At 47.3% G+C, this 25,771-nt stretch overlaps 11 protein-coding genes across 11 annotated transcripts; 5 read left to right on the top strand and 6 right to left on the bottom strand.

Moving 5' to 3' along the window:
* The first annotated feature begins 517 nt into the window (after positions 1–517).
* Positions 518–1,495, top strand: BGW36DRAFT_382115 (uncharacterized protein). The gene has a single exon (XM_046216486.1). It carries the CDS (start codon positions 727–729, stop codon positions 1,399–1,401), a length of 675 nt encoding a protein of 224 aa, XP_046070240.1. The 5' UTR covers positions 518–726; the 3' UTR covers positions 1,402–1,495.
* Positions 1,496–8,090, bottom strand: BGW36DRAFT_322679 (armadillo-type protein). The gene is made up of 6 exons (XM_046212676.1): positions 5,587–8,090; positions 5,181–5,540; positions 3,857–5,131; positions 3,571–3,802; positions 3,223–3,521; positions 1,496–3,176 (listed from the first exon to the last, which is right to left on the bottom strand). Exons 1-6 carry the CDS (start codon positions 8,041–8,043, stop codon positions 1,638–1,640), a joined length of 6,162 nt encoding a protein of 2,053 aa, XP_046070241.1. The 5' UTR covers positions 8,044–8,090; the 3' UTR covers positions 1,496–1,637.
* On the top strand, positions 8,091–9,359 carry BGW36DRAFT_322682 (DUF28 domain protein). The gene is made up of 2 exons (XM_046212677.1): positions 8,091–8,515; positions 8,571–9,359. Exons 1-2 carry the CDS (start codon positions 8,305–8,307, stop codon positions 9,188–9,190), a joined length of 831 nt encoding a protein of 276 aa, XP_046070242.1. The 5' UTR covers positions 8,091–8,304; the 3' UTR covers positions 9,191–9,359.
* BGW36DRAFT_197322 (Mis6 domain protein) lies at positions 9,274–11,931 on the bottom strand. The gene is made up of 4 exons (XM_046209845.1): positions 11,730–11,931; positions 11,601–11,672; positions 10,523–11,544; positions 9,274–10,470 (listed from the first exon to the last, which is right to left on the bottom strand). Exons 1-4 carry the CDS (start codon positions 11,752–11,754, stop codon positions 9,358–9,360), a joined length of 2,232 nt encoding a protein of 743 aa, XP_046070243.1. The 5' UTR covers positions 11,755–11,931; the 3' UTR covers positions 9,274–9,357.
* A 264-nt stretch (positions 11,932–12,195) lies between these two features.
* On the bottom strand, positions 12,196–14,265 carry BGW36DRAFT_398419 (CLPTM1 domain protein; the record flags this gene model as incomplete). The annotated part of the gene is made up of 4 exons (XM_046218408.1): positions 12,196–12,513; positions 12,564–13,049; positions 13,103–14,161; positions 14,215–14,265. 4 exons carry the CDS (start codon positions 14,263–14,265, stop codon positions 12,196–12,198), a joined length of 1,914 nt encoding a protein of 637 aa, XP_046070244.1.
* A 353-nt stretch (positions 14,266–14,618) lies between these two features.
* Positions 14,619–15,877, top strand: BGW36DRAFT_360813 (short chain dehydrogenase/reductase family protein; the record flags this gene model as incomplete). Its single annotated transcript, XM_046214214.1, has 4 exons — positions 14,619–14,890; positions 14,932–15,188; positions 15,237–15,307; positions 15,359–15,877. 4 exons carry the CDS (start codon positions 14,619–14,621, stop codon positions 15,875–15,877), a joined length of 1,119 nt encoding a protein of 372 aa, XP_046070245.1.
* An 86-nt stretch (positions 15,878–15,963) lies between these two features.
* BGW36DRAFT_197397 (Asx homology domain-containing protein) lies at positions 15,964–17,818 on the bottom strand. The gene is made up of 2 exons (XM_046209847.1): positions 17,363–17,818; positions 15,964–17,310 (listed from the first exon to the last, which is right to left on the bottom strand). The coding sequence occupies exons 1-2, from the start codon at positions 17,471–17,473 to the stop codon at positions 16,051–16,053; spliced, it is 1,371 nt and encodes a 456-aa protein (XP_046070246.1). The 5' UTR covers positions 17,474–17,818; the 3' UTR covers positions 15,964–16,050.
* Positions 17,585–18,776, top strand: BGW36DRAFT_197350 (protein transport protein sec22). Its single transcript, XM_046209846.1, has 5 exons — positions 17,585–17,818; positions 17,874–17,908; positions 17,981–18,090; positions 18,153–18,558; positions 18,618–18,776. The coding sequence occupies exons 1-5, from the start codon at positions 17,785–17,787 to the stop codon at positions 18,678–18,680; spliced, it is 648 nt and encodes a 215-aa protein (XP_046070247.1). The 5' UTR covers positions 17,585–17,784; the 3' UTR covers positions 18,681–18,776.
* A 96-nt stretch (positions 18,777–18,872) lies between these two features.
* Positions 18,873–20,010, bottom strand: BGW36DRAFT_360816 (putative killer toxin sensitivity protein; the record flags this gene model as incomplete). Its single annotated transcript, XM_046214215.1, has 3 exons — positions 18,873–19,570; positions 19,625–19,778; positions 19,849–20,010. 3 exons carry the CDS (start codon positions 20,008–20,010, stop codon positions 18,873–18,875), a joined length of 1,014 nt encoding a protein of 337 aa, XP_046070248.1.
* Positions 20,011–22,522: 2,512 nt separating this feature from the next.
* On the top strand, positions 22,523–23,686 carry BGW36DRAFT_382129 (putative glycan biosynthesis protein). Its single transcript, XM_046216487.1, has 2 exons — positions 22,523–22,927; positions 22,983–23,686. Exons 1-2 carry the CDS (start codon positions 22,627–22,629, stop codon positions 23,609–23,611), a joined length of 930 nt encoding a protein of 309 aa, XP_046070249.1. The 5' UTR covers positions 22,523–22,626; the 3' UTR covers positions 23,612–23,686.
* On the bottom strand, positions 23,687–25,410 carry BGW36DRAFT_322698 (putative glycosyl transferase). Its single transcript, XM_046212678.1, has 3 exons — positions 24,726–25,410; positions 24,429–24,660; positions 23,687–24,368 (listed from the first exon to the last, which is right to left on the bottom strand). Exons 1-3 carry the CDS (start codon positions 25,195–25,197, stop codon positions 24,026–24,028), a joined length of 1,047 nt encoding a protein of 348 aa, XP_046070250.1. The 5' UTR covers positions 25,198–25,410; the 3' UTR covers positions 23,687–24,025.
* Positions 25,411–25,771: the final 361 nt, after the last annotated feature.

Genomic DNA, 25,771 nt, shown 5'->3' on the forward strand with positions numbered 1-25,771 from the left:
TGGATGCTGGAGTCATGTATTCAAAGGCATCATGGTCTGACTTGACTTCGAAGCCAAGGTTCGTCGAGTTCTCTTCGATCCGATCTAGAAGAGTGTTATGCGCAAAGCTTCCCGTAAGACGGGGGCCCTGCTTGATAAGGAACTCAATCTCTGCTTCATAGTCAAATAAGCTGCAGGAAGCCAGAGTGACTTTAATGGCGGATAAACAGAAAATAAATGTTGGTCCGAAGTTTGAGAAGGTTCTCATTGTGCAGGGGACTGCCGCAAGTCTAGTTGATAATCACAATATGCGAATGACGGCAGAAGAGGAAGCATACCTGATGAAGTATGACAGGCTACAGATTGTAAATGACTTATGTACTACGATCGGAGAACTGCTACAGCTCAAACGAGTATGCGATGCAATTACTGAAGTAGTAGTAGAGTTATTGGTTTTCTTTAGAATAAAGAGGCCTTGGATTGCCGAGGCATGAATGTATGTCATTAGCCGTAAGCAAACCGCCAGTACTAAATAAACGTTAGACTCATGCACAAGTTGATGCGCCGCTAACGGGCACATGCCGGCTTACCCCAGATCCGACGCATCAACGGCAGCTTCAATGTTGGATTCCGGAGAGAGCCCCAAGTCAGAACACGACCGAACTTCTTCGCAACCAGGTAACAAGCTGGCCTCTACAACCCATTGTTACTGTCTACACCGTTGCAGTAACTGAAAAGAGGCCAACGATGCCTTTTTTCAACAGCAGAAGTCCAGCCTCCGCCAATCCCCTATCGCTTCTCGTCTCCCTCGCGCTCCTCTTCCTCCCCCTCACCTACGCCGCATCCTGCGCCAGCGTCCTCCTCACAACCGTCGCCACTCGCTGGGACTCTCTAGGCAGCGCATACCAAACCGAAATATGCGCGCGAGGCTGTCGTCCGGTGATTTCCACCTGGGAGGAGTGGACGCACCAGTACGCTTTCATTCCGCTGATCGACCTGATGGCTAGAGAAATGTCTCTCTCGGATAAGTTCCAAACTACTTTTACTCGAATCGGCGAGGAGATAGCCAAAGCGACCGAGCGGGAGTGCAGCGGAATACTGCCTGCTGATGAACATCTCTGCATGACTGGAAGCAATAAACTAGATCAGTGGAATGGCTGTTTCAAGAGACAGGCAGCGAAAGTAGCCACGAGCAATATGTTTACCATGTTCCGGCTAGTATCGGGCGAGATTTGTAAAGGCGATGCGTATAAATATTTGTCGGAGGATAAACTGTGGAAAGAGGTTCTTCCGCAGTACATGAAGAAATATGCGGATACTTGTCAATACAGCAACGAGCATAAAAAAGATACCATCGAGACGAATGATCATGTGGCCTCGCAGCTGAAGTCTGAGACACAGAAGAGAAAGGATGAATTATGATTCTGTATAATAGATATGCAATTATTTACGACTTTCTGGCCGGTTCTAGCATGGAAGTTGTTGAACATATGCATGCATACATATGTAATATAGTCAATATTTGAAATATAGGTCTTTGACAAAGTAATTATCATATATTCTAGTACATCAACACCGATGCATATCACACACAAATATACACTTTCCAACATCTTCGAGTCATGATCATAGAGATTTATCAGTAGTCCCGCACGCTATCAAAAGTCCATGCGCAAAGCAATCGTAGGTGCAGGCCTACGTCCGTCAGCCTCCGATTCTAGGTCCTTGTTAGCAGAGCCTGTCTCTATACAGCGCAATATCTCTTCCACGAGATTCTTCTGCTCTGCTTCCATCCCAGCCACTACAGCGCGAAAAGTGGCAGAATCTAGCTTGCCTATCTCTAAGAAACGAACGGCGATTTCCTGATATGCAGACGACCCATCACGTTTTGCACGTGCGAGTAAAGCTGACACGACTAAGGGAACTGCCACCGGTAGTTGAGACCTCGGAACTGCTGCGTTGTTACCGATAAACAATACTAGCGTATGCGCAATTGCTGTACGCGAGTTTTCCGGGTCAATTGGTGGTTCGCCTCGATCATCAGGTACTCCTGCAATGAATGCGATGAGCCTGGGGAATAGATATCGTGCAATGACTGCATCTGTTGCAGACCTTGGACCTGGATTTAGAAGCACCGAACGAATGCATCCTGCGGCAACACTTGCGAGGCCGACATCCTGCAGACAGTCCAAAAACTCATCAAGAACCTTAGAAACCAAAGGGTCTTGGGGCGGTATAACATGACTATTGGTGGTAAGAATTATAGTCATTGCGAGAAGTGTATTTTTGGCACAGGGTAGCGAAGATTCTGATTCTCGGCGCTGGGCAATCGTAAGTGTTGTCAGGAAACGTGTAAGACACCCACGCATTTGTAACGAAACTGTATCAGTCAAGGGAGCATCTCTTGGACTGATACCTTGAACAAATCGTCGGAATATCGGGAGAGCGTGGGGAACAACCTCAGCTTGGCAGATGCCGGTAGCAAGAATCGTGCTGAAAATATGCAAAATGCAAGCATGAAGATCATGCCGAATAATGACTGGAAATACAGCCGCTACATCAACCAACGAGGAAAGAGCCAGACGTATAAGGGTCAAGGACTCGTCGGAGCTGACGTTGAAAGTGCGAGAACTTGCCTCGCTCAAATTCGGCAGTAAGCCTGCTAAAACAAGAATGATGTTTCTTGTCAATTCGAAGAGCTGTTCGATATCATCAGACAGGTTTTCAATGCGATCTAGACCGGATATAGCCGCTGGATGATCGAGTGATAGATTTCTGGCTGTCTCAACAATGACCGTTTGAATGTTGTAACCCTCAGTCAAAACAAGGCGGTCGAGGGTATCAATAGTTTCAGAGAATACTGCGTCTTGATATATGGCATTACCGGAAACAGTTGGTCGAAGTATTTTTTTGAGAGCTTGAAGAATTCCCAGCCTTTGAAGTGGAGATACGGACTGGTCCACTAGAGCCTCAAATGCAAGACCAAAAAGGACGAAAAAGAAGGCGACTGGCTCATCACGGTAGTTGATATTATCACCTTTTCCTTGAGAGACCTCTCCATTTGTCTCGGCTTTTTGTTCCTCATCCTGATCTTGCAAATTAGATTTGTCGTCCAAAGCATCGAACACAAAATCACTATCTTTTTCAACTAAACTTGCGATGGCATCAACTAGGTTCAACCAGGACTCTTGGTAGTACTTTGTAAATTAGTATAAATCGAACCACACCCTTGGAAATACTCACATTAAGCAAAGTCTCTCTGTTAAGGGCGGCATAGACCTCATCAAGATTGCCTGATGATGGGGTACCTAGACTGCCTGAAATATCGGGTTCAAAGCGCAGGCGAGCAAATTCTTGTAGAGAAGACAACCAGAGTGGTGTCAGCATGGCTGTGTACGGCTTGACAATCTCGACCAAGTACGGTTGTTCCAAGCTTGCCATCTGGAGTCGCGCCCAAGCTGAGAAAAGTGCCATCTTAACCATAACTCTCGCATTCGAGTTGAGACCTTTCAGATCGCCAATCTCTGTGACGTCCAGGTTTTCTATCAAGTCAGTAAATCATGAGAAAAGATGAAAGGAGAGGTAGCTCACTGGCGAAGTTCTCTAAGCCAACAACAAGCAGCCTAAATATCCTGCCCATTCGATCGACGTTTGTTACAATGCCTGTAGCAACAAACGTGCCACACACATTGATTGCTTCTGATGCTAGGTCTGGTGAGGAATCAGTTGCAAATGCCGGTGTTAAGGCAGAGCCTATCTGTGCTTGATATTGTTCAAGAAGAGACGCCTCGGAGAAATCTGGGTCTGGAGTTTTCCCAAACATCTAAAAACCACAAAGTGAATATAGTTAACCATCAATAAACGATTTGGTACTGACCTTAAGAATCTGATCAAGAATTTTAAGACCCCAAACTCTTAGTTCTATTACGTTTGCAGTCGAAGCAGAGAAAGCCATCCGGACGATATCGCCGATATTCTGCTGAAGAGCTGCCTCTGCGGGAATAGTCTGGTCCGGAAGTATTTTGTCATTGACCATGGAGAGCAACTCGCTCAGACAACTTAATGCAAAATTGCGGGTTTGCCATTTAAGTAGCTCTTGTCCAGCGCTAGCGCTATTGTCTGCATCTTCTTGTTCACCGGCAACAGCAGAAGCAAAGCCAGCTACTTCATCATCTGGAAGCTCTGAAGCGGTAGCTATGCGCACAGGTTTCTTTGGCGTATCATCTACCTTAGCCCGAGTTTTAGTAAGCACATTATGGAAGCGCTGAATCCAAAGCTCTGTGTGGGAAAGGCCGGTTTGTTGTAGCCAGTTGCGAACTAAACTTCGCAATGATATGCTATCCGGTGAATCATCAAAGGCAAGCCAGACATCATCCTCTAAAGTGGATTCTGGGGTATTGATAACTGACTCAGCATCTCTTTTCATAAGGTTACTTAACCCACGAAATGCTGCCTCGCGCATCGATGGATTCTTCGATGAGATTTCGACTTGTAAACGTTTGACATAGGCCCCAAAGTCCACGTGGGAAGGTGCGTATAGTGTGAGGTGGTCCAAACATCGAGAACTCTGTGTAGTCATTGCCGGAGATTCCTCTATCTGGAATTGGCGAACAAGAGTCAATATGAGATTACGCGTCTTCGCAATGTCTTGCAAATCGGGGCCCAAGACATTGATGAGAGAATCGACTGCCCGAGCAATGATGAAAGTCGTTGGGAATATGACCTCAATGTTTGAGGTTGCTAATGAAGCTGCCTCCTCGTTGTGTGAATCCGCAATATAGAGTTGAGCCAACATACCCAAAGTACTAGATGTGTAGGCGGAAAATGTCAACCCGGCGGATTCAGCCACTCTCTCTAGCCCATCTAAGGCCCAGAAATGCACTACTGGATGGGGATCATTGCACAATGACATGAGAACTCCTACAATTGTTTTCAAGTGGAATCCTGCAGCCATACCACCAACCTGGGAGTGGATGCAACCTAAAGCGGCAGCACATCCTGCTCGTGCGTTTGGTTCACGATTCTCGACAATGGTATCGACAAGCCACTTTATCTGGGCATTGGTGAAGGCATTTCCAGCGCTATTACAAAGTCTTCCGAGAGCTTCGAATCCAATCGTCCTAACAATTGCATCGGGTTCCATAATGAATTTCTTGATTTTTTGTCAGATCAAGTATAAAAAAGACGAGGTACCAACTTACCTGCAGAAGCTCCTGGATTATCTTCTCTGTAGATGAATCCAAATTTCCATGGAGAGAGGTGGTTTCCTTCACTGAGACCCTGAGGGTATGCAGTAGGGCTACTGCAATGTTAATTGACATGGCAGCCTTCCGACCCAGGTTTCTCTGTAGACTGTTTGATGAAAGAAGAGTAGCAATCTGTTCAACGCTACTTTCTTGAACTTTAGGGGGTTGGAGTGGGAGAGCAACCGCAAACAGCTCAATAGCAGTATTTACCACTCCTGTTACGGGAGGATCGGTATAGAAGGCAGATTGACCGTCTTGCTTGCTGTAGAGAAGCACGGAATCATATTCACTTGCTTGGCAGATGGGGAAATTCAACTAAAATTATCAGCAAGGTTTCACTTTCCATAATGCTAGAACTTACAATATCGTCGATCTCCTGGTCTTTCGAGTCAACGGTGATCCATGGACTATCGCGTCCGACACGTCTCCCGGAAAGCGTTTTGTTGACATAATCTCGAGCGAGTCCAGTAACTCCAAATCCAAAATTATCCCAAAGCTCCCACAGACTCTCGAATTGACCAGCCGAAGCGGCAATTGAAGTTTCCGTTGGGCTAGCAAGAGTGATATCCGGATCCGCAAAGGACGATATAGCTAAACTTAGGAGGCTTGACTGAGACATAATCTCAGATTGACCTGCGTGATTGAGCTTCACTAATTTTGTGAAACATTGGAGAACACGGCGACGAACCATGACCACAAAGTCATGCAATTGTAGGGATGGAAAGAGGCGCTGTGATATGTCTTCGCCCGTTTTTGGCAAAGTCACATCATCCAAGAAGGAGACTGTATTCTGCAGCATTGCCCCAATACGCCTGGCACCATCCACTGTTATCAGTTTACCGTTGAATTCCAGGAACGAGAGCATTGACCCTAATGCGCATTCTCTGACATGCGCAAGGAAACTTGTTTCTAGGGTTCCTCGCTCAGCCGTGTTTGCCTTGCCTAAAGGTTTAGGCAAAGCATTTTTCCACAACAACATGAGTTGGGATAAATGAATTTTAACGAAACTAGGCCCAAGAGGCATCAAGCCTCCGATAAGAATCCATGCAACTTGAATTTGAGTGCTCGCGACACGAAGCTCAGAGCTACCACTGTTTTTGAGAAGATCGGTCGCTTGCGAGAGCACGCGAGCAAAAACGTCAACAGAACCATACAGGGGCTGTAGGCGAGAAGTTCCCAGCATGGCAGATAAACCGTTTGCGAGTCCTAGACATCGCCGAGATGATGAACGCGGAGTAGCCAATTGGCCGATCTCTCGATTCAAGCTATTGGAACAGATTGTGACGCACGATATAAGCTGGCTTGGGCAAGCAAGAACGAAATTGCGAAGACATTGGGCCGTCTGGATCTGTACCGTATAGCTGGGGTGAGGCAAGACTTGAATTAGGGTTTCGCGACACGCATCGCCAAGGGAATTTACGGCTGAACCGAGAGATGAAATTAACGATGAGAGCGCGCTCAAAGCACTTGTTAGAGTATGTTTGCTTGGTTCTCGCCTCTCTTGGATTACTTGAGGATAATCTTTCAAAATACCGTTAATCAACCAGTTTGCCGCGTTAAGTTGACTGGTCTCCCGCAGTATTTCGCGGCCAATTGTATCCTCAAGGATAATCCTTACAAACTTCCGTGTCATTAGAAGGCGATATCGGCTGTATGTGACTGTCGGATGATTCAGAAGAGCAAGTAGTAAGTGTGTAGCAATTTGACTGTATCGTTCTTCGACGACGCTCTCGCCTAAGTTCCGAATAACATATTTGTAACAAACTGCGATGCCCGTTCTAGCTCGATTAGTAGTCGAGCTTCGCACATATTGCGACGAGAGTTGGCTTAGAACATCGGGAAGTGATAGCGACAAACGCGACTCAGCTTTTTTGGATACGGGGGACTCTGGCTCTGGTGGTTCATCCTCGTCCTCGTCGGCTTTTCTTGGAGGTGGCTTTTTCGATTGTCTCTTCTGCTTCTTGGCCTTGGCGGATAGCTCAGTTCCGGCCAGCGGAGAATAACTTTTCACCAGAGCTCGGGCCAAACATGAAGCAGCGGCATGTCTCACAGGTGCAGTCGAGCTGTCGATAATTTTCCAAATCAGGGTTTTGAGGTTATCGAAATCGTTCTGGTTGTCGAAGTAGGTCGTTGTTTTTATGAGTTGTTCTAGACATCGACAAGCATTTATTTGCGCAAGTGAGGCCTTGTCGGTAGAAGCCACATTCCGTGCTTGTTTCCATATATCTCGTCCAACTTGCTCTTCAATGGGTCCACCAAGTCCACCAACTACCTTCCGAAGCGCAGCCAGAACTAAGCCTCGGGCTCCAGCGTGATTACTGCTAGCCTTCAGGAGCTTGAATAGTCCAGCTACGGCTGCAGACGTCTGACTATAGGCACTGTCCCCGGCGCTGGCGAATACCTCCCCTAAACAGTGTGCGGCTGCCAATTTGGTCTTGAGCTCGACGCCTTTTCCACCATTGACTAGGGCCAGTAATTCAAGCACTGTGTCATACAGTGGAATTCTGTCCCCTCTTCCCAGTATTGCCCCAAAGCACTTGCCGAGATTGTTGCGGATAACCCGTGTGATAGTAGGCGACTTGAGGTTGAGAACCATGAACAACTCTTGCTTCACGAAGACTTGCTCGGATGAGATTTCCTCTTTTGTAAGACCTGAAACATACTGAACAAGGTCAGAGGTAAAAGTCAACAAGTAGAGGTCTTGTTGCTCGGATGGGAGGGAGTGTAGCTTCGCAACGTCAAGCTCCGCACGATGCGTCTCATGATGCTTCTCTGCGCCGGATGCAGCTGCTGCCGGTGCGGGCTCAGGGGCGGACATTGAATCTCGAAAATCCGTATATATATCTTGACAAAATGAACTGTCGAGGCTTACTCCATCAATATAAGAAAAATATTTGGGTATCGAAGGAAAGTTGCACTATGGTAAACACGACCGTGAGCTGTCCGGAGTTGTGGTGGGTTGTATACAATGTGCTGCGGAGCGGATAATTATCGGCCCGACGCATTTCAAGGCAAGCACGATCTGAGCCAGTGATTCCTCCATGATCAACCAAGAAATTGACCGAGCCGCTGCTCACATATGGCGAGCTCATTGGGCAGGAGAGTGGCGTCCTGGCCTCGATTGTCGTCTCAATGGATCTGCGACAGCTGCTACATGTTCAGTACGTCAGCAGTAGTTGCGTCGGGGCACAGTCGCTGGTCGACGATCAAACACGACAAAGCAAAGAATGACAAGGCAAAGAGTAAAGAGAGAGGGTTACTCACGCAAGAAATAATTACTGCATCACAATGTAAGTTCCCAAGTAACTTGAATCTCGCTTCTGTTTCTAATGAGGCCGTGACTAGTATGGGGACCTAATCCGAAGGACAATCCCCGTCTACAGCTAGTAATTGCAAAAGCAAAGCAATCGCAGATGCCTAAGGCCATCATCGAATCAGCAATTGCACGCGGCCAAGGAGTCAGCGCCTCAGGGCAAGCTCTAGAGGCCGTCACGATCGAAGCAATGCTACCTGGAACAGTTGCCGCGGTAGTCGAATGTATGGCTGAGAACAAGGCTCGAATTCTTCAGGATGTCCGGTCGATAATTAAAGATCATGGTGGAACAGTAACGCCGACAGTCTATTTATTCGATAAAAAGGGAAGAGTTATTTTTGAGAAAAAAGATGGCATGAATCCAGACGATTACCTAGACCAGGCCATTGAGGCCGGTGCAACAGACATCGATACGGATACGGAGGGAAGACTAGTCGTATATACAGAGCCTTCGGACACCAAGTCTGTTGGGGAGTTGCTGTCAAAATCTACGGGACTCTCAATTTCACAGTCACAGATTATCTGGGATCCGAATAAAGACACGATGATCAAGGTTGAGAATGAAGACCACCTGAACGAGCTCGAAGAAACTGTAAGTGCCCTTAGAGATGAGCCCAGTGTCCAGGACATCTATCTCAATACGACCCTCTAAATCGACGAGCACCTATACAATGAGGATCCCTCAAATAAGTGTGTTTTGGCTGTTTGAGCTTTTACCCCAAGGTCATTCTTTCTACGACCAACATGTAGTATACGGAACTTGTGAAAATATAATAAATGTATAATTAGCAAATAGAGACTTAATTCTATAAACACAGATCAAGCCTCTTTGCGCAATGCTTTCATGGTACTTCTCATTAACCTTCCAATGCCTTCGCTGCCCAGTTCCTCAAACCAATCAAGCATCCTGACTCTATACTCTTGCCAGCTTAGCTTTGCTCCACCATCTTTCTCATGTGCGGTTAGATTCTTCTGTGTCACAGGTTTTCTGAGCCTCAGCTGGCTTTCGCGAGTGATATCCTGGTCCTCAAATGCGGCAAAGCAAGCTGCAGAATGACTTGCCAGTGCAACATGATGACTCAGAGAAAACATCAACCCAAGGGAGTGATTGAATGCCGGCCCTTCAAGACGACCCCTGCGGCGTTTCAAAATTTCATTCGAGTCATTGATGTACTCATCCAATGCATCTTTGGCCACCTTAGGGATCAAACAACCGAGAGAGTTCTGATCTTCGTTATTGAGCGCGCGATTCCGCCATATAAGGTTGCATAGATCCATGACATAACCATTGAAAAGCCCAACCATCTCTGGGGCATAGAAGCCTCCAACAGACTTCACTGGCGATTGCAATGTTTTCGAAGTCAGGGATGCCTCGAATGAGTTTTTGTATGTAGCAAGAATGCTGCAAATGCGAGAAATCTGGCCGAGGTTTGATGTGAGGGCTAAGATATATACAGCTGGTGCTAATGGGACAGTTAAACGAATGTTGCCATTAGCTGCGGCATAGGAATAGAGTTCCGCGAGGTTGGCGTATATGTCGAGTATACTAGTCACAACTGGGTTTTTGCCCTTCACATTGTGGTCGATTGGAGAAGGGGGAAGCTCCATTAATGACAACAACAAAAATTCTGCATGAGTGATGAGTGCAATCAAGGGTTGGAATCCGTCAGCAGAGGATGGAGGGCTTTCTGCTCTCAGGTCAATCCCCCATTTTCGGATCAAGTTTGCGTAGAAATCAAGAAGACTGGTTCGAGAGGATGCTGTGTGGTCTATCAACGCGGTATCTAACCACCCTAAATAGTCACGTTTGAGTTCATCAAAAGGACCTTTTGGTAAGAATTGCAAAATATTGAGAATTTCTTCTCTGCTGGTTTGACCATCCCAAGTTCGAAGATAGGATTTGAGAAACGTTTGAATTGCATGGGGTAATTGCTATAGCCGTCAGACTTAGCATATCAAAAAGCTTAGATTGTATGGAGGTTACCTTTGTCCTTTGCGCATATCCAGACACAGCTTCCAGAATGTACTGGAGAACTTGCGGTTCATTGTGATCAGGAAGTCTCGCCCGATCAGCTTCGTCCTTTAGGAACACCTCGAGCCAATCTTCCAGTCGGTCTTTGGCGATATCGGGGCCTACAATTGCCATGTATTTTTGTGCCAAGCGGTCATCCAGTACTGAAATTATTTGATTCGGCAGTTCTATTTGGTCAAAGCGTTGCACGAAGTCGTCCACATTCCTCAGCTCTTCCAAAGATGTGTGGTTAGCTGGTACCCTAGATGTCTGAATCTCTGGAATAATGGTTTCCACTTTGCTTCGTTTGAAACCGCCACGTCGAACAACTTGGAAAGTGCTAGAGCCAGTCATAAATTGAGATCTCTCCCTCGTTCGATGTTGGATTTGCTTAAGCTTGGCAGTCCACTCAGGGTCAGGGTGTTTGAAAAAGAATTTTAGGCGTCCGACCTCTCCAACAATAATATCAGGATAATAGTTCTTGAAAACTCTCAAGAGACCCGTAAGTTCTTTCTCATCGTCGCCTGCATTCCGCAAAAGCTCCATAACAGCCTGGATTCTGAACGGCTTTACATGCCGTCTTCGTGTTATTAAAGATAACAAGTGGCATAGTGGCCGACGCAAGCTTATCATGTCAAGAAGGTTGAACAAAACCGAATAGAGCTTTGAAAGATATGACTGATCCTCCAGGCATTCGTAAACTAAGAGCAGCCATCGCACTAGTAAGGCCTGGGTTGCTAGAGACGGTTTTGTTTTGCCCGGCCCAAGGCCTCCTATAACCTTGGTTACAATTATAGACGATACCCTTTCTTGGGCATATAGGTTCTTGATTAGCGTGGTAGTTGTTGCTTGATCCAAGTTATTTGGCTTCGTGAGTACATCAATCAATTGCTCCAGAGCATCGCTTGGGATACCAATGTCATACGCGTCTGATGCTATATCACCGACAAGCTCGGTGACACTCGTGTGTCGTTGCTTTGATGGCACAATTGAAACTGGGTTTCGATATCAGCGTCCCATAAGACTAGATACAACTGGGTAATTAACATACCGGCCTCTAGGTGGTCTATTGTATTACGCAAGTTTTTCAGCTGAGTGCGAGTATTCTCAATATTTTCATGGTCTACAGGTTAAATCAGTTCCAACCATTCATTAAGAAGATGATCGTTTGAGCTCTTACCAGAACTAGCCTCAGAGGAAGGCATTCTTCACGCAACGTTTGTGGGTTTACACCGCGTATTCTCAAAATAGAATTTAATCAAAGCATGCCACAGTTTCGCAAGGCATATAGTTATTCAATAAATATCAGTGAATCGAAATTAAATTTGTCGAGGCGACCAGGATAGTATTTGCTAAGTGTATGCTTGCATTCGGTGACCAGGACGCGTCGCGATTTTATGTGTTCCCGCCTAGCCAATCAGGATGCTGCTACTACAACGGTACGGAATGGGCAAGGAAACAAATAGTTTAATTCTTCCTAATTGATTGGTCTAAATAGGTATTTTACTGGTCACTTGAAACTTCTATGAAGGTTATATATACGAACGTGAGAGTTCGGATGTTATTAACCATCATGGTTCTAGATTATAAGGTAGTCAAATAACAGCAATCGACCGCCAAACAATCAGGAAAGTATAGTGGGATGACTACTTCCTTTTGCGTGTCGATGTGCCAGCCGTAGCCTTGGAAGCGCTGCCAGTGGCCTTGTTTGCCTTGACAGTTTCAGAAACTGCCTCTCCCTCGACCTCGTCATCAGAGTCCCCACCCTGGCCGAATTCGTTGACACGTTTGTAGTCAACCTTATATTTCCAGCTCTGATAAAGCCATACGAAGAAAATGACATCGTCTCTTAGAGTCGCAAGACGATGCAACCAGGGCATCTTGACGGTAAACGCGAACAGATCATCGATAAATGTGTTCAAGAATTTGTAGGTCAAAGCTTTGCCCGGCATATGAGCGACAGACTAGCAGGGAATTAGTTCCAAGTTCTCAGTTAGGATAATTCTGTACTAACCTTGAGGCGGTAGTTGATATAAAGACCGGGCACCATCATCAAAAAGCCATAAGCATAGACACTGCCGACCAGGGTTTCAATAATGAAAGAGTACCAAGACTTGTGGCTTTCGTATATTAAGCTGTAAGCGGCATATGCTGCCAACAAGGGAACAGCAATGATGTAAAGGTACTTGAAGGCAATCTCATCATACTCCTTGGTCTTCTGTTCGGTCTCACTGAGCTTGTGTTTGTCTTCGAAAACGATCACATAAGGAAGGAATGACCAAGTTGAGTTTTGCGGAGGTTGTCGAAGGCGCACATCCACAGTCTTCGTAATCTTCCAAGCTTCCAAAACGATGCCAAACCCTTGACTAGCGAGAATCATCCAAGACGTGTTCTCGTTATTGTCTAGCAAGTAGAGGAAGATGATTGTCTGCATGAAAATGTTCGCAAGGATAGTCCGAACTGAAGTTCCGACGTTATCTTTCTTCTTGCGCCAGTGGGCCTTCAAAATCAGGTCAGTACATGAGAACATTTGCGGGAAATGGCGGTCCTTACAATATCATTCTTGAAAGCAAGGGTCTCGAAAATCATATGGAAGATGCTGACAACGACAGTGGTACCTAGGAGGTAGATATTCGTGTCTAGGAGTACTTCCTTGATCATCTCAAATTCACTCCCATCTCCTCCACCCGGGACCGAGACTCCATTAGCCGCATTGCGGGCATTTTGTTTTGCGCCTTCGTCCAGACTAGCCATTAAACTGAATTTCCAATTGTTCAGGTTGTTCAATGTAATTCGGAGAGGCAAGGTTTCGACGGTGGAGTTGAGCTCGGTCATATGTGTCTTAAGTTGCCAGAAAGTGTTCACGAATAGGATAGGGTAATACCAGGTGTTCTGGCCGGACTTGTCTCGAGCACCGGTACTTTCGAGCTGTACAAATTGCCGCACCGAGGGGTGCATCTGCTGGTAGCTCGACACACCTGAATCAGGAATTATCGAAATCGTGAAATTTGGGTGATAATAAGAAGCAGTTGAATATTTTGGCGTATCATCCTCGATTTCCTCTACTTCTTCGGCACCTGCCAAGAGATTCTTACGCTTTGCAACCTTCTTCTTCGGCAAGTATTGGTTCAATGGACGGATGAAGTGAATGGCGGTCTCAGGGCTAAAATCGCGCGCAGCTGGATCGAGCTGGTGGCCACTCAAAGCAACGTAGAAATGAGCCCACAAGGTCCCGTTCTGCTGGACTTGTTTTGGGACTTTGAAGGTTGTGTCGATTTCACGGCTGTCACTCCAGTTACCCATGTTGAATTTCTTCTCCTCCAAAACCAGAGACTCTTTAGGAGCAGTCTTCAATGGAGGCATGGAAACTGAGGGAGAAACGTAGATGCTGATATCCAAAGAACTATTGGTTGGCCAGATCGGAGCAATGAGATTGGGAATAGCATTGTAGTTCTCAACCTCGCCACGGGAAGGACGGTCGACATAGGCGGGCACCTGGCTAGTCTGGCCAGTAGTCGCAGTGTTCTGGTTTTTATTGCCCATGAATTGGTTCATCACGAATTGCACCAGGAGGAAAATGGCGAGGCCTTGAATCGCGACTTTGAGGCCGGACTTCTTTGGTGTCAGCAGATCAGCCATTTTCATTACGAGTATTAGGTACTCACGCTGCTGGACTCCGGCTCCTGCGCCTGTCGCTGCTGCCTCTGTTCCGGCATCTTTGAATATAGCTGGGGAAAGCACAAAGAATGGGAAAGAAGGAAGAGAGTGAGGATAAAAAATAGGCGGCACGAAATGGCGCGAGCAGGAGGAAGGTGCGGACTTGGCCGGACTATTTGCCCATTCCAATTAAGGATGGCGCCTTCCCCACGTTCTAGATTCGGAGCCTGAGGCTAGCTAGCTGCGTCACTGCACCTATCAATATTAACCGACAAGTATATGGTATCTCTATGCTCCTCTAAGCTGACCAAGGCCGTGTTTAATCGCCGTATATTCTCCCCGTCAGAGCAGAAAGAAGACTTCAGGGGGCAATGGGGTTGCTGGACGAGCCCAGCTAGTCGTTCTGTTCCTCATGGCGGAGACTGGAAGCTCCTCTCGACCGCATTTTCCTCCACACTCAGAATCTCAAGTGTGGTTGATATCGTCTGGTGATAGCCCAATCGGTGTCTCCTTAACTCGCCAGCTGCTTGCGCATGGAGACCGTGTTGTGAGCGGGCTGGTCCCGTCGGATCTCCTACGAGACGAAAAGCGTCGCGACTATTTTCACGACTTTCTTGATGAAGTCGACAGAAACAGTGAAAATGGTTGGAAAGACCGGTTTCGACCAGTAATGCTCGACATAAGGTATGAAGCATAGGTTTCTGTGTGAACCATTGCTCATGCAGATACAGGAAAATGGGTGAATGTCAAGCTGCAGTGGCTGAGGCGGTAGAGACTTTTGGCAAGCTTGACATCTTGCTATGCTGCACAAGTCAGGCCGTTGTCGGTACTGTTGAAGAACTGGCTGCATCAGAGAGGACAATTGGCCTCGTGCGAAATCAATTTGAGACAAACTACTTCGGTCCGGTAAATGTCATCAAGTCGGCATTACCACGTATGCGCAAGCAGCGAGCAGGTCATATACTAGTGCTGTCTGGGATCAGTAAGGCCTATTTTTTAGTGCTGGAGGGTTACCGCTAATATATAACAGCGGCACATATCGGAACGCCTGGCCTTGGGGTATACTGCGCCTCGGAATGGGCATTGGAGGGTTTCTGTGATGTATGGCACTTTCCTAATACGTCATTAACTAATCTAACGACTAATTCATAGAGCCTTGCCTATGAAATTGCACCCTTCAACATCAAAGTCTCTATCCTTCAATGCAGCATGGAAATCCGTATCCTCACGAATCTCATCAGCAGCGTCCCTCCAATCCTACCCGCCTATTCATCGAAAGAGAACAATGCACCACTCTTTCGTAACATATTAGATGGCCTTGTCTCTCGACTCCCGCAGGCAGATGTTGAGGCTGTTAGCCGGACGCATCAAGATTCTAGCTCTGCCTCGGAGCAACAGGGACCTTTTTCCTCACCAGAGGTGGTCTCCATGTATCCACCGCTGAGCGCACCACACCTTGAAGCTCTTACATCGGAAACCGTGCACGCAATCACATCCATTGGTGGTCATGAAAATCCTCCATCACGGCATATTATTGGCCAGGAGGGCGTTGCTGCGGTCAAAGAAAAGTTGAAAACTGTGAGCGAGGAGCTTGAGGATTTCGTCCAGTCCAGTTATTCGGTTAATATCGTTGACAGTAACGACGAGCTCCATGACGAGGGAGTGCTATAATATTCATTTGAAAGCCATATATACTCGGCTTATTTTGAAAATTTTGATCATCTAGCTAGCAATTTGAAAATTGATCTTCATTTTAATTGGTTTATATCCAAACAATACCATTTCCACTCAACGGAAGCCGAGATTCAACAATTCAAACAAGATTTCTCGTTCTAGCTATGGTGCTATCCTGTATTCTGCTCTGACTTAAGATACCAAGCCTGTCGAACCTCCCACAAACTGCCCATATCCTGATTATCTCGATAACAGCGAAATTCTTTCCAAGCATTGCCATTAGGTGGCCCGGTGATGCGGCCATCGATCTCGAGTATCTTTTTTGCAAGTGCGTTGGGCCCGGAGATGTTTCGTATTTCAGTTTCCAGAGCAAAGGAGAGTTCAGATTCGGGTTTTTCTTGCGATTCATCGCCGGTTTGAGCTGTGAGGGCTATGTCGGCTTTCGTGCCAGGATGGTCTAAAAGTGCAGATGGAATTGGTGACAGAATAGGGGTTGATTCATTAAGCTGAACTGAGGTCGAAATTTCAGCATTAGCGAACTCCGAGTGGTCAGAGGATGGCAGTGGCTGGGCGGATACTGCAGGAGTCGAAGCAGCCTCTACGACCGACGCGAGGAAGCTCTTGGTATCCAATCCAGGAGAGTTTTCTGTTTGAGTGGCCGCAAGTGTCGAATTAGGTTCATGGCGTGAACATAGTGCTTGTGCTATCTCAGCATCTTCTGCGTTTCTGGAGACTTTGCTACGAGGAGCTCTGCCATTCCAGATAGATGCTTTTCGCTTTCTTGACTCACGATCTACAGTTTCATCATTATTTGTAGTATTCTCCTTGTCTTCGGAGACTAAACCTGTATCTTTTCTCGTTTCACCAGTAGTAGTGGATAAAAAGACACGTTGACCAGTAGGCACAAGAAAACTCATCTTCGAGCCGTCAATGGCTATGATTTGTGCTTCCTTCTCAACCAGCGTCTGGCCATTTTCATCATTCTTTTTCGAAAAGATACGAGAATACTTCCAAACGTCCCCGACACGCACCACTCCATCTTTGATAAGAGTGAGTAGTTTAACCTTTGAACTCTCCCCGGCGATAAGACCCCAGTTTATCTTCTGTTTCTGGCCCCAGAACTGCTCAAACTCCTGCTCTTTGAAGTTATCAAACTTCCCTTCAGCGCGTTCTTTGACTGCTTGTTTGGCCAGCCGCTGCCATTCAGGTTTATACCGCCCAGTTTCGAGGTCAGACTGAAAATTCCGCAGCGCTGCTCTCCAGTTATTATCGTAGCGTAAGAATGTTTCGGGCAAAGGTGGGATTTTCGCATCCCCATGGTCGGGGTCAGGATCGGGGCTAGGATGGATATGCGCTGGTAATAGTGATATGAGATGTTGTTTCTCTTCTTCATCAAGACATTCCCAGGCTTTGGGGTTAGAGAATACTTTCTGTAAGAAAGTTAACATAGCTGCATAGGAGTAATTTAAAAAGAGAACAAACCACAAGATCTGCGTGAACAAGGGCTGATTTGGGATTCGTCATGAGATATTGCTCTCCCCAGACTCCCCTCTTCGCCGACCTCGCCGCATTCTGCTTTGGCGATGATGGCATAGCTTCAGGTTCAAGCTTGACCACATCACTGAGTAACTCCGTTGGAACGGATGATATTTGGCGTCTGTTTCTAAGACATTGTTAACATTTAAATGTGAATGCTAGTAATGCGGTTCACAATGACGACTCACCTCAAAACGCGGCTACCCATCATGATCGCTCACCGCCTTAAGTTTAGGTGGCATTTTGGGGGAGCTCCGCACCGACGAATCTCCGAAACCAGTGTCTGTTTCAATCAAGGGAAACTATTTCGGCGGAATTCAGAAAAATATAGTTTTCAGTGACGAGGTCCTGGTTTTCAACGTCTCGACATGGTTCGATCAACACAAATTGCGAGGCTAGATGGTATGTTGACTCCGCGAGAAGCAAACGGGATCAAGGAGACTGACAAAGAGAATAGGCCTCATGCTCGCCGCCTCTGTGGACGATGATCAGGTGTGTAGTACAGCCTACTTTGGACGCGGTGTTTATCGGTTCATTTACTTACGAGTTGTGGGTTTGCTCTAGGCGGAAAGCGAGTTAGCAGAGGTGAAGTCGCAGTCAAAAATGATATTTCGACGCCTGAATCGCAACGCTGCTCCAGAGGCTAGTATTGAATCTGGACAATATAACCTGCAGTAAGTTGCATGAGGCTACGTTTACATACTAAATATCTCAATAACTTTTATGTGTGGTGCAGTTACATCATCAAAGACGATATCTGCTTCCTATGTATATGCGATAGATCCTACCCTCGAAAGCTTGCATTCACCTATCTGGAGGATCTTTCCACGGAATTCACAACCACATACTCGGCGTCACAGTACCATTCCCCTAATCTGCGGCCATATGCTTTTGTTGAATTCGACACGTTCATCCAACGCACCAAAGGAACATATCAAAATAGTCGGGCGGCGGCGAACTTGGACAAATTGAATGATGAGCTGCGGGATGTAACCAAAGTCATGACCAAAAATATTGAAGACCTGCTTTATCGAGGTGACAGTCTGGAACGAATGGGTGAGATGTCTGGACGCTTAAGGGAGGACAGTAAGAAGTACCGCAAGGCAGCCGTACGCATCAATTGGGAGTTATTGATAAAGCAGGTAAGTTTGATATGACCAGATTCAGTAACGAATGCAGATGTCAACTGACACACTCTCAGTATGGGCCGTTCGCTGGGGTTGGATTCATTATGCTCGTTTTGATCTGGTGGCGTTTCTTCTAATTTGATATCCCTAATAATCTCTTCATATGGACATAGGAAACCGAACGATATGTATGCATAGCGAATGTAATGGGCTCACGGACGCTTTTTGCAATGACGTGTCTCTGCTGCAAGATAATATATATCGACGCATGGATGGTCCATTTCCATCCGTTGCCATGTGTGTTGTAATAATAAAATATCAGGCTTCTTTCAAATTTCGTCCTCCTCTTCGTCAAAATCGTCTTCTTCTCCCATATCATACAAGATCCGTCCTCCTTCTCCCGGACCGTCGCCTTTTTGCGCATCAAAATAAGGCAAAACGACGCCTTCTCTGTCACGGCGCTGACGCTCGGTAAGTTTCAACTCAAACGTAGAACCCGGCTCCTCCTCTAGCGGTACGTCGTCCTCAGGGCGTTGATACAACGGGTGGTCTTCTAGCAGCGTAACAACCTCCCTCAGCTCTTGGGGCTGGTAGGAGCTCGCTGGAGGCAAGAAATACCACTCCACAACCCCGCGGCCGCTCTTGCGTCGATGCTCCATTTCAATCACAATGCCCCCTGAATGCTCCTGGTCGTGCCTGCCTACAAGGACCCCTTCTTGCTCTTCTTCCAGCCCAAAGACCGGGGCTGCAAGACTTCGATCCCGGGCATCTTTCTGCGCGAGGATGTGGGACAGAGAGTGGATGGTAAGGATAGTAGTTCCTAGGTAACTTAGCAATGTTAGGTCTGACGGCACATATGGCTGGCGGTTTTTGATTCCGACGACATCGTGGTGATACGTCACGACCATTGACGTCTGAGTTGGTGCTGCTGCATTGCTTGGGGCAATAAGGGAGCCCAGATAGGACGGAAGATGTATTTCCGACTTGCTGAGAAGGGGGTTTACGGCATCAACGATAATAAGACGCCCTGCTTCTTGTCAGTTTTCCGCTCCTTGAACGTCGTGGTTAGCGTTAGGCTCACTTCGAGCTGGCCCACTAGACGAGGACGGAGCAACAGCAGCGACTTCCTTGGCCAAGTCGACCGGTTTCTTTCGTCGAGCAAAGATGAACGAGTCCACACCGTTGGGCTTTTTCAATGATTCAAAAGAAATGAACGTAATATGTGTTTTTGACAGCTAATGCACGTTAACAATAGATAAACAGGAAAAGAAGAATAGAAAAAAGCGAGCTATTTTAATGACATACCTGGCCACGTCGTATATATTCTTTCAGTAATGGCTTCGCAGGCTGTTCCAACGAATCCAATATCAGCGTCAGCGGGGAAGCTGTGTCTCGCAGGCTAAGCAATTTCGAAATCAAGAGCAAATTATGGGTGCGCCGATGCGAGAGGTTATTTCTCGACGACATTTTCGTTTGTCTTGTGAGTGTGGCAAGGCAATTATGCGGCTCTTATAATATTGCGGGCAAGAAATCGCGTTGATAAGAAATTTCCGTTCTTCGATGCGATAGATAGCAGGTGGGGAGAAGCCAAGGGCGGGCCGCAAATGGTTCAGACGCCTCCAAGAACAACCCCCGGGTAGACCGAGATGTCAACTGAAGGATGGCGTAGACTATTTGAATTCTAGAGTAGCTGGTATGAATTTAATACAGGAGGGCTAGTTGGTATGAGATTTATAGACAAATATTAATACAATATACATCAATTGGTCATTGAATTGAATATTGAGCAAGTCAACATGGAATAATAAGGGGACCAGGGATTTATACGGTATATATAGCCCTTAACATTGAAGTGATAATGGATGCGAATATCCACGGTCATCGATTCAAGATGTTCAATGTTGATATCGTTGTGATGTTGAACAGAAAATGTCATATCGTTATTTATTTTATATTGTCATGGCTGGCAATGTGTTAAGTGCATATCCATCACATCAATTTGATGGCAACGTAACAACCCGCTGTCCCAACTAGCCATAGGATATGATATGAGCTAGTTTAATACATCGAGCTAGATTTGGTTGTCCAAAGTCGTATATTTTAGAGCATGTGGATCTGTCGACGTTAGTTCTAGTGACGCTGCGGATAATAGAAACTGTACATGAAGCACGCAAGCTGCCTCAGGTTCGGCATTTACTTGTATGGTTTAAAAGGATAGATCGCCATAGGAATCGCATATAACATTATTTTGAATAACTTGAAACAAGCATTATTAATTACAGTAATCGATGTCAATCTGAAACTCGCGCAAGTCGTCGCATGTTTACAGTACTAAAATACCAAAATACCGTTTCAACACAAATAGTACATGGATGAATCCTGCTGCCTGGAGGTCCTGTCGCGTTGCACCAGTCAAAAAGGGAGACCTATTCGTAGTATTGCCCGATCTAACATCCTGGCCCAGCCTAGCGTGGGTATTCCGTCCATCGAGGCCCATGCGTAAGCCAGTCATGTAAAATTTCCTTCTTTTCATGCTGCTGTTCTCTTTAGATCGAGCTGGTTTTTTGCGACAACGAGAGCCAGGCTTCACGCAGCCAGGATCTACCACGGTTCTGCAATCATCATCGTACGCATCAAGTATATAGGCATGTAGGAGGGAATGAGAAAGAACCATCTTAGAACCCTCGGGCTTCCATGGTTCAGTGTACGCCCCACCTTCCTCCAGGGTATCCGGCGCATCATGGCATCACCGCCTGGTATCGTGCCTCTGGCTTCGGGGTGTCGCGTGAGAGAGGAGATGATCAGTACGATATCAAACCACAAGGCCATGCAACTCGCGCCGATATCAAACAGACTTGGCAGGGTGGGCGGGTTGATGCTCCGGTCTAACGCTGAGCACGGCTAGAAGACAGTTCTGTAGATCAGGAGCTTGGCAAAGCTTGTCTTGCATCCTTGTCTCGACGCAACCGGCTCGAGCGCACCATTCCCAGCCAGGAAAATGCGCTGGGTAGCGGAGTGCAATTTACGCGGTGCGCTGTATTGTGCCAATCATGGCTGCTGTGATTAGAAAGGCCGCAAGGATAAGGCACCCCTCCGTGCCATACGGTATGGAGACGGTAAGTTACTCAAGTCACACCAGGAAACCGGCTAGTCTATATGTGACATAGTGTGCTCCCGCAGATCAAGGCTCAGCCATACAAATCACCACAGTGACATGAGGCGACCCAGAGAAGAAACTATAAAGATTGCCTGTTCACACGCGTTAACCAAATAGAGGAGTCGATGAGTATTGCGAAAATAGAATAACGTAAAATACCTTAACATACCGGCCCTTTTGACTGCTGCGCAGCTTTAGCCGTAATAAGTTAAACTCGTATACGTGATCCACGCCAACTCCTGAGAAAGGTCGGACAGGCACGTGATTGGCCCGATCGGCCGCTTGGCTGGGGGATTTCTGGGCCCTTTTTTTTTCGCAGACAGCTTCGCCCTTCAGCTTTCAGCCTCAGCTTATCGCCTAACAACAACTGGGCGAGTGCTTCGCTAAGAGCAGCCAGAATAAGAAAATGTCGGGCTGGGGCCGAATGCTTGGCCAGTCATCGCAGCCGAATTGATCATGTGATCACCTTCCAAACGACGAACGGCACAGCACGCTAGCAAAAATAATCAATACTCCGTACTGCTGACTCCTGAGTGCGTCGCTGAAGTTTGGGTTTACTCGGATCCGTACCAGTACCCGCGTATCATTCTTTGAAATTTTATATACCCTTCAGTATGCGTGCGAGCGTTCCGCACCCGTATACTATCGGATACTAGCGTGCGTATTATTCCTGCCCGGAAGGCTCGCCGAACGGGGCCCGTACCGAGCAGAGGTAATAATGGTAATCATGGTAAGAATGGTAATTTAATTAAGTTTGGCGTCCACGCTAGCAGCTTGTCTGTCCATGCCAGCGCGCTTCCCGTCCTCCAGTCTCCATACAATAATCGATGCTCAGCAATCAATCAATCAGCCAGTGTAAATAATCATTGATTTGTTCTGGCGGCGATAACAATTTATAATACTATAATTATATAATACGCCCTCCCATGGCGAGGTCCAAGATCTTGGGCGCCGCAGTCCATCTCGGCCGCCGCGCCGTGCGCCGCAAGGCCACCATCGTCTCTACCCTGTTCATCGTCTTCTTCTTGCTCCCCATTCTCATGTACATTCTCCTCGGCACCTTCCTGGCAAACGATCCCCGCCTGGTACCGCACGCAATCCGCAATGCCCAGAACGTCCTGTTGATCACCGCCCATCCGGACGATGAGTGTCTGTTCTTTAGTCCGAGCATCCTACACAGCTGGGGCAAGGCCCATGTGAACCGCCATGTGCTAGTCTTATCATCTGGTATGCTCTCGCCTTTCTCTCGTCTCTGAAGAATAGTACAGTCTGACTGTTCCAGGCAACTACGAAGGTCTCGGCGCCCAACGTCGCGCAGAAGCGAAAGCCTCGTGCGCCGAGCTCGGCATTGCCGACGACAAATGCCTAATCCTCGAACATAAGCACCTGCAAGACAACCCCCGCGAATGGTGGGACGAGAAGCTGGTCGAGCGCACGCTCGACCGACACGTGCAGATGTGGAATATCGATTTGATCATCACCTTTGACGAATATGGGATATCGGGCCACGTGAACCACCGGTCAGTGAGCAACGGGGTTCGCAAGTTCGCCAACGACCACGACCACAATCCGCCGGCATATGCGGTGCAGACTAAATTCGTGCTGCGGAAGTATTCATCGCTGGCGGATTTGATTCCGACCTCGTTCCCGTTTACGTGGAGGATTCTGCAGGCTGTTTTCACGTCTGTGCCCAAGGGGTATGCGACAACGGTGCCGGTGCCGGGAAAGAGTGTGCTGCCGCCGGAGGGAGGGGATAGGTTTGGAGATAGAGCGCTTCTGGTGACGAATTGGAGCCAGTACATGAAAGGGCGGGCGGCGTTCAAGCAGCATGCGTCGCAGTATTCCTGGGACAGGGTGTTGTATTTGGTGCTGAGTCGGTATATGTGGTTTAACGATTTGAGAAGGATGTAAAATTGTTGATGGTGTTTATGTTATTAGCGAAAATATGGCGTTCCAGGTATATCTAACAAATAGGCATTTTTAATGAATTGGTTCAATTATTCATCATTGTTGTTCAAGCAAACTATCCCAAACTAGTGTGTATATGACTTTTGCCCGAGTCAAGTAACCCATACGCCACGGCATAGCAATGGCTTCAACTGAGAAAGCTAAAATAACACACACAAGAAGCGAACAGAGCAAAGAAAATATTATAGGGTATACAGTCCGTTCTCAGGTTGAAAGAGCCGCTGAGTATGAATCGCTGGAGGTAAAATTAGGAAAATATACAAGCCCTTAGAATCGTTGCATGCCAAATTCAGAAAATCAGAAAATAGTAGTCGCTGCAGATCCAATGCGGGAACGATGGAATAAAAAAAATCACGTCTATGCTTCCTTAATCATGAGTTCGGTGTCTTCCTCGAGCTCGCTCATCCGTTTCCCTTTTCGGCAGGGAGGGCAATTCTTTCGGTGGCGGCAGGCTAGGCATACTGCCAGCAGTGACCCAGCGACAAAGGAGATGACAACTATGAGAACAATGATAGGCCCCTTACGCGGATGGCCGAGCCAGTTGATCAGAAAGGCGTCGGAACTGTGCCAAGAGGATGAGCCAAGATGGCGGAAGAGTGGTGTATCGACGTAGCCGTTTAGCATATGCAAGCGCGGAGCTTGCGCTGTGCCGCCGAGGATGCGGAATGGAGCACGGGTGTTTTGAAGAGTGAAGATCGTTCTGATTGTTCAATCAGTACAATTAACTTCCATCTAATAGGTAGTGGGAAGAGGAACTTACGATGCGTAGTGACAGCCTGTGCTGAACATGACTGTAACATAAGGAAGGAAGAACCAAGCGCGGTCGTATGCAGCAAGGTGATCAACTAGGGAGCGAATAAACGAGTTGCCTGGACTGGCCATCATGAAGCCAATCGAGAAGCCAGTTGGATGGGCAGCGGGACCGACGAAGTCGAATCGTCTCAGGGGTCCTAAGCTCCGTTTACATGCGAGGTCGAAATCCAGGACGACGCCTATTCAGCAGGTCGTTAGTCTTAGACATTAGGCAGATCAGCTTGTGTCATATTAGTCAACTTACCGCCGTACTTTTGAAGCACCATATATCGCAGCGCATCGACCCTTTCGACAGGAAAACGATAGCTATCCCACATGGTCTTCAAGTGAGGGAACTCCTCGGCGACAAACTTGCTAGAGTTCTCGTCGTTCCAAATAATTGCCTCCCAGTCGGAGTGATATTTGATGCACTCAGCTCGAGCGGCCACCCACTCTTCACGCGGAGGGTTTGGGCCGAGGCTGATATGGTGTAGAATTGGAGGGACGACATCTTGATACTGGGGTCCGGCGGACGACTGGTTCACGTCGTAGGCGGCGAATGTCAGGTCGAAGTTATCCTGGTCCTGGGAAATATAAGAGAGAGCAGCGCTACTATGCCAGCGACTTGGGAGGGCGGCGAGGTTGATGAACATGCCCAGCAGTGGTAGCCACCATCGTTGCGAGAGGATAAGGAGGGTGCACAGCACAAGCAGGAGTTTTGTGCGGGAGAGCAACATGTCTGGACTTCAATCCGCCTCCAGCAGGAGGGGAGAAGAAGCAGGGGAAGAAGGAGCGAGCAAAGAGAATAGAACTCAAAGGACCGAGAGTGATAGGATAGGGGTGGGTGGTTAGCACAGAAGCAGCGAAAGCAAAAGGGAGAGCAGAAGCCACAGGGCAGTAGCATGTGCTGGCGGATTTCGCCCACGGCTGAATATATATGGTGCCATATTGTGTTGCCCACTGGAAAAAGAGCCCGGCAGCCTTGGGGCTATCTAACAAGCTCAAGAGAGACTGCGCTAGTACCGTACCGTAATACCGTGTTACCTAGTACGATATTACGCTATTACCGTATTCGCTCGCCGCCACTGCTCCAGGTAAGGTTTCGGACCAACTCCACTCAGTCTTTCTCCTTTTTAACATTTCGTCCTACGAAGTTAAGTACTAAGAATATACGAGAAGATGAAATGCTTTAAAGTCTTCCTTGGCGCCAAGAACCTCGAAGAAGAGCTGTTATTATCATCCTGGCACGACGTACGTTTGTTTGTACGTGAAGATGCTATGACCAAGTCTGAAGCAGGCCGCCTGCATGCT

The sequence above is a fragment of the Talaromyces proteolyticus genome, assembly GCF_021365285.1.
Source record: "Talaromyces proteolyticus strain PMI_201 chromosome Unknown BGW36scaffold_8, whole genome shotgun sequence".
In the NCBI taxonomy this organism is placed as follows: Eukaryota; Fungi; Ascomycota; class Eurotiomycetes; order Eurotiales; family Trichocomaceae; genus Talaromyces; species Talaromyces proteolyticus.

Excerpts from the sequence above, each read along its gene's own strand:
- BGW36DRAFT_382129 (XM_046216487.1), top strand. The coding sequence starts at position 22,627 with ATGGCGAGGTCCAAGATCTTGGGCGCCGCAGTCCATCTCGGCCGCCGC. Across the intron at positions 22,928-22,982 it reads TGTGCTAGTCTTATCATCTG|GCAACTACGAAGGTCTCGGC; the intron begins GTATGCTCTCGC and ends TGACTGTTCCAG.
- BGW36DRAFT_382115 (XM_046216486.1), top strand. The coding sequence starts at position 727 with ATGCCTTTTTTCAACAGCAGAAGTCCAGCCTCCGCCAATCCCCTATCG.
- BGW36DRAFT_322682 (XM_046212677.1), top strand. The coding sequence starts at position 8,305 with ATGGCGAGCTCATTGGGCAGGAGAGTGGCGTCCTGGCCTCGATTGTCG. Across the intron at positions 8,516-8,570 it reads AATAATTACTGCATCACAAT|TATGGGGACCTAATCCGAAG; the intron begins GTAAGTTCCCAA and ends GGCCGTGACTAG.
- BGW36DRAFT_197350 (XM_046209846.1), top strand. The coding sequence starts at position 17,785 with ATGGTTCGATCAACACAAATTGCGAGGCTAGATG. Across the intron at positions 17,819-17,873 it reads ACAAATTGCGAGGCTAGATG|GCCTCATGCTCGCCGCCTCT; the intron begins GTATGTTGACTC and ends CAAAGAGAATAG. Across the intron at positions 18,559-18,617 it reads GGGAGTTATTGATAAAGCAG|TATGGGCCGTTCGCTGGGGT; the intron begins GTAAGTTTGATA and ends ACACACTCTCAG.
- BGW36DRAFT_197397 (XM_046209847.1), bottom strand. The coding sequence starts at position 17,473 with ATGCCATCATCGCCAAAGCAGAATGCGGCGAGGTCGGCGAAGAGGGGA. Across the intron at positions 17,311-17,362 it reads TTGTTCACGCAGATCTTGTG|AAAGTATTCTCTAACCCCAA; the intron begins GTTTGTTCTCTT and ends ACTTTCTTACAG.
- BGW36DRAFT_322679 (XM_046212676.1), bottom strand. The coding sequence starts at position 8,043 with ATGTCCGCCCCTGAGCCCGCACCGGCAGCAGCTGCATCCGGCGCAGAG. Across the intron at positions 5,132-5,180 it reads TAATCCAGGAGCTTCTGCAG|AAATTCATTATGGAACCCGA; the intron begins GTAAGTTGGTAC and ends CAAAAAATCAAG. Across the intron at positions 3,803-3,856 it reads TTCTTGATCAGATTCTTAAG|ATGTTTGGGAAAACTCCAGA; the intron begins GTCAGTACCAAA and ends TGTGGTTTTTAG.
- BGW36DRAFT_322698 (XM_046212678.1), bottom strand. The coding sequence starts at position 25,197 with ATGTTGCTCTCCCGCACAAAACTCCTGCTTGTGCTGTGCACCCTCCTT. Across the intron at positions 24,661-24,725 it reads GGTGCTTCAAAAGTACGGCG|GCGTCGTCCTGGATTTCGAC; the intron begins GTAAGTTGACTA and ends CCTGCTGAATAG. Across the intron at positions 24,369-24,428 it reads ACAGGCTGTCACTACGCATC|AACGATCTTCACTCTTCAAA; the intron begins GTAAGTTCCTCT and ends TTGAACAATCAG.
- BGW36DRAFT_197322 (XM_046209845.1), bottom strand. The coding sequence starts at position 11,754 with ATGCCTTCCTCTGAGGCTAGTTCTG. Across the intron at positions 11,673-11,729 it reads TTCCTCTGAGGCTAGTTCTG|ACCATGAAAATATTGAGAAT; the intron begins GTAAGAGCTCAA and ends TTTAACCTGTAG. Across the intron at positions 11,545-11,600 it reads AATAGACCACCTAGAGGCCG|TTTCAATTGTGCCATCAAAG; the intron begins GTATGTTAATTA and ends ATCGAAACCCAG.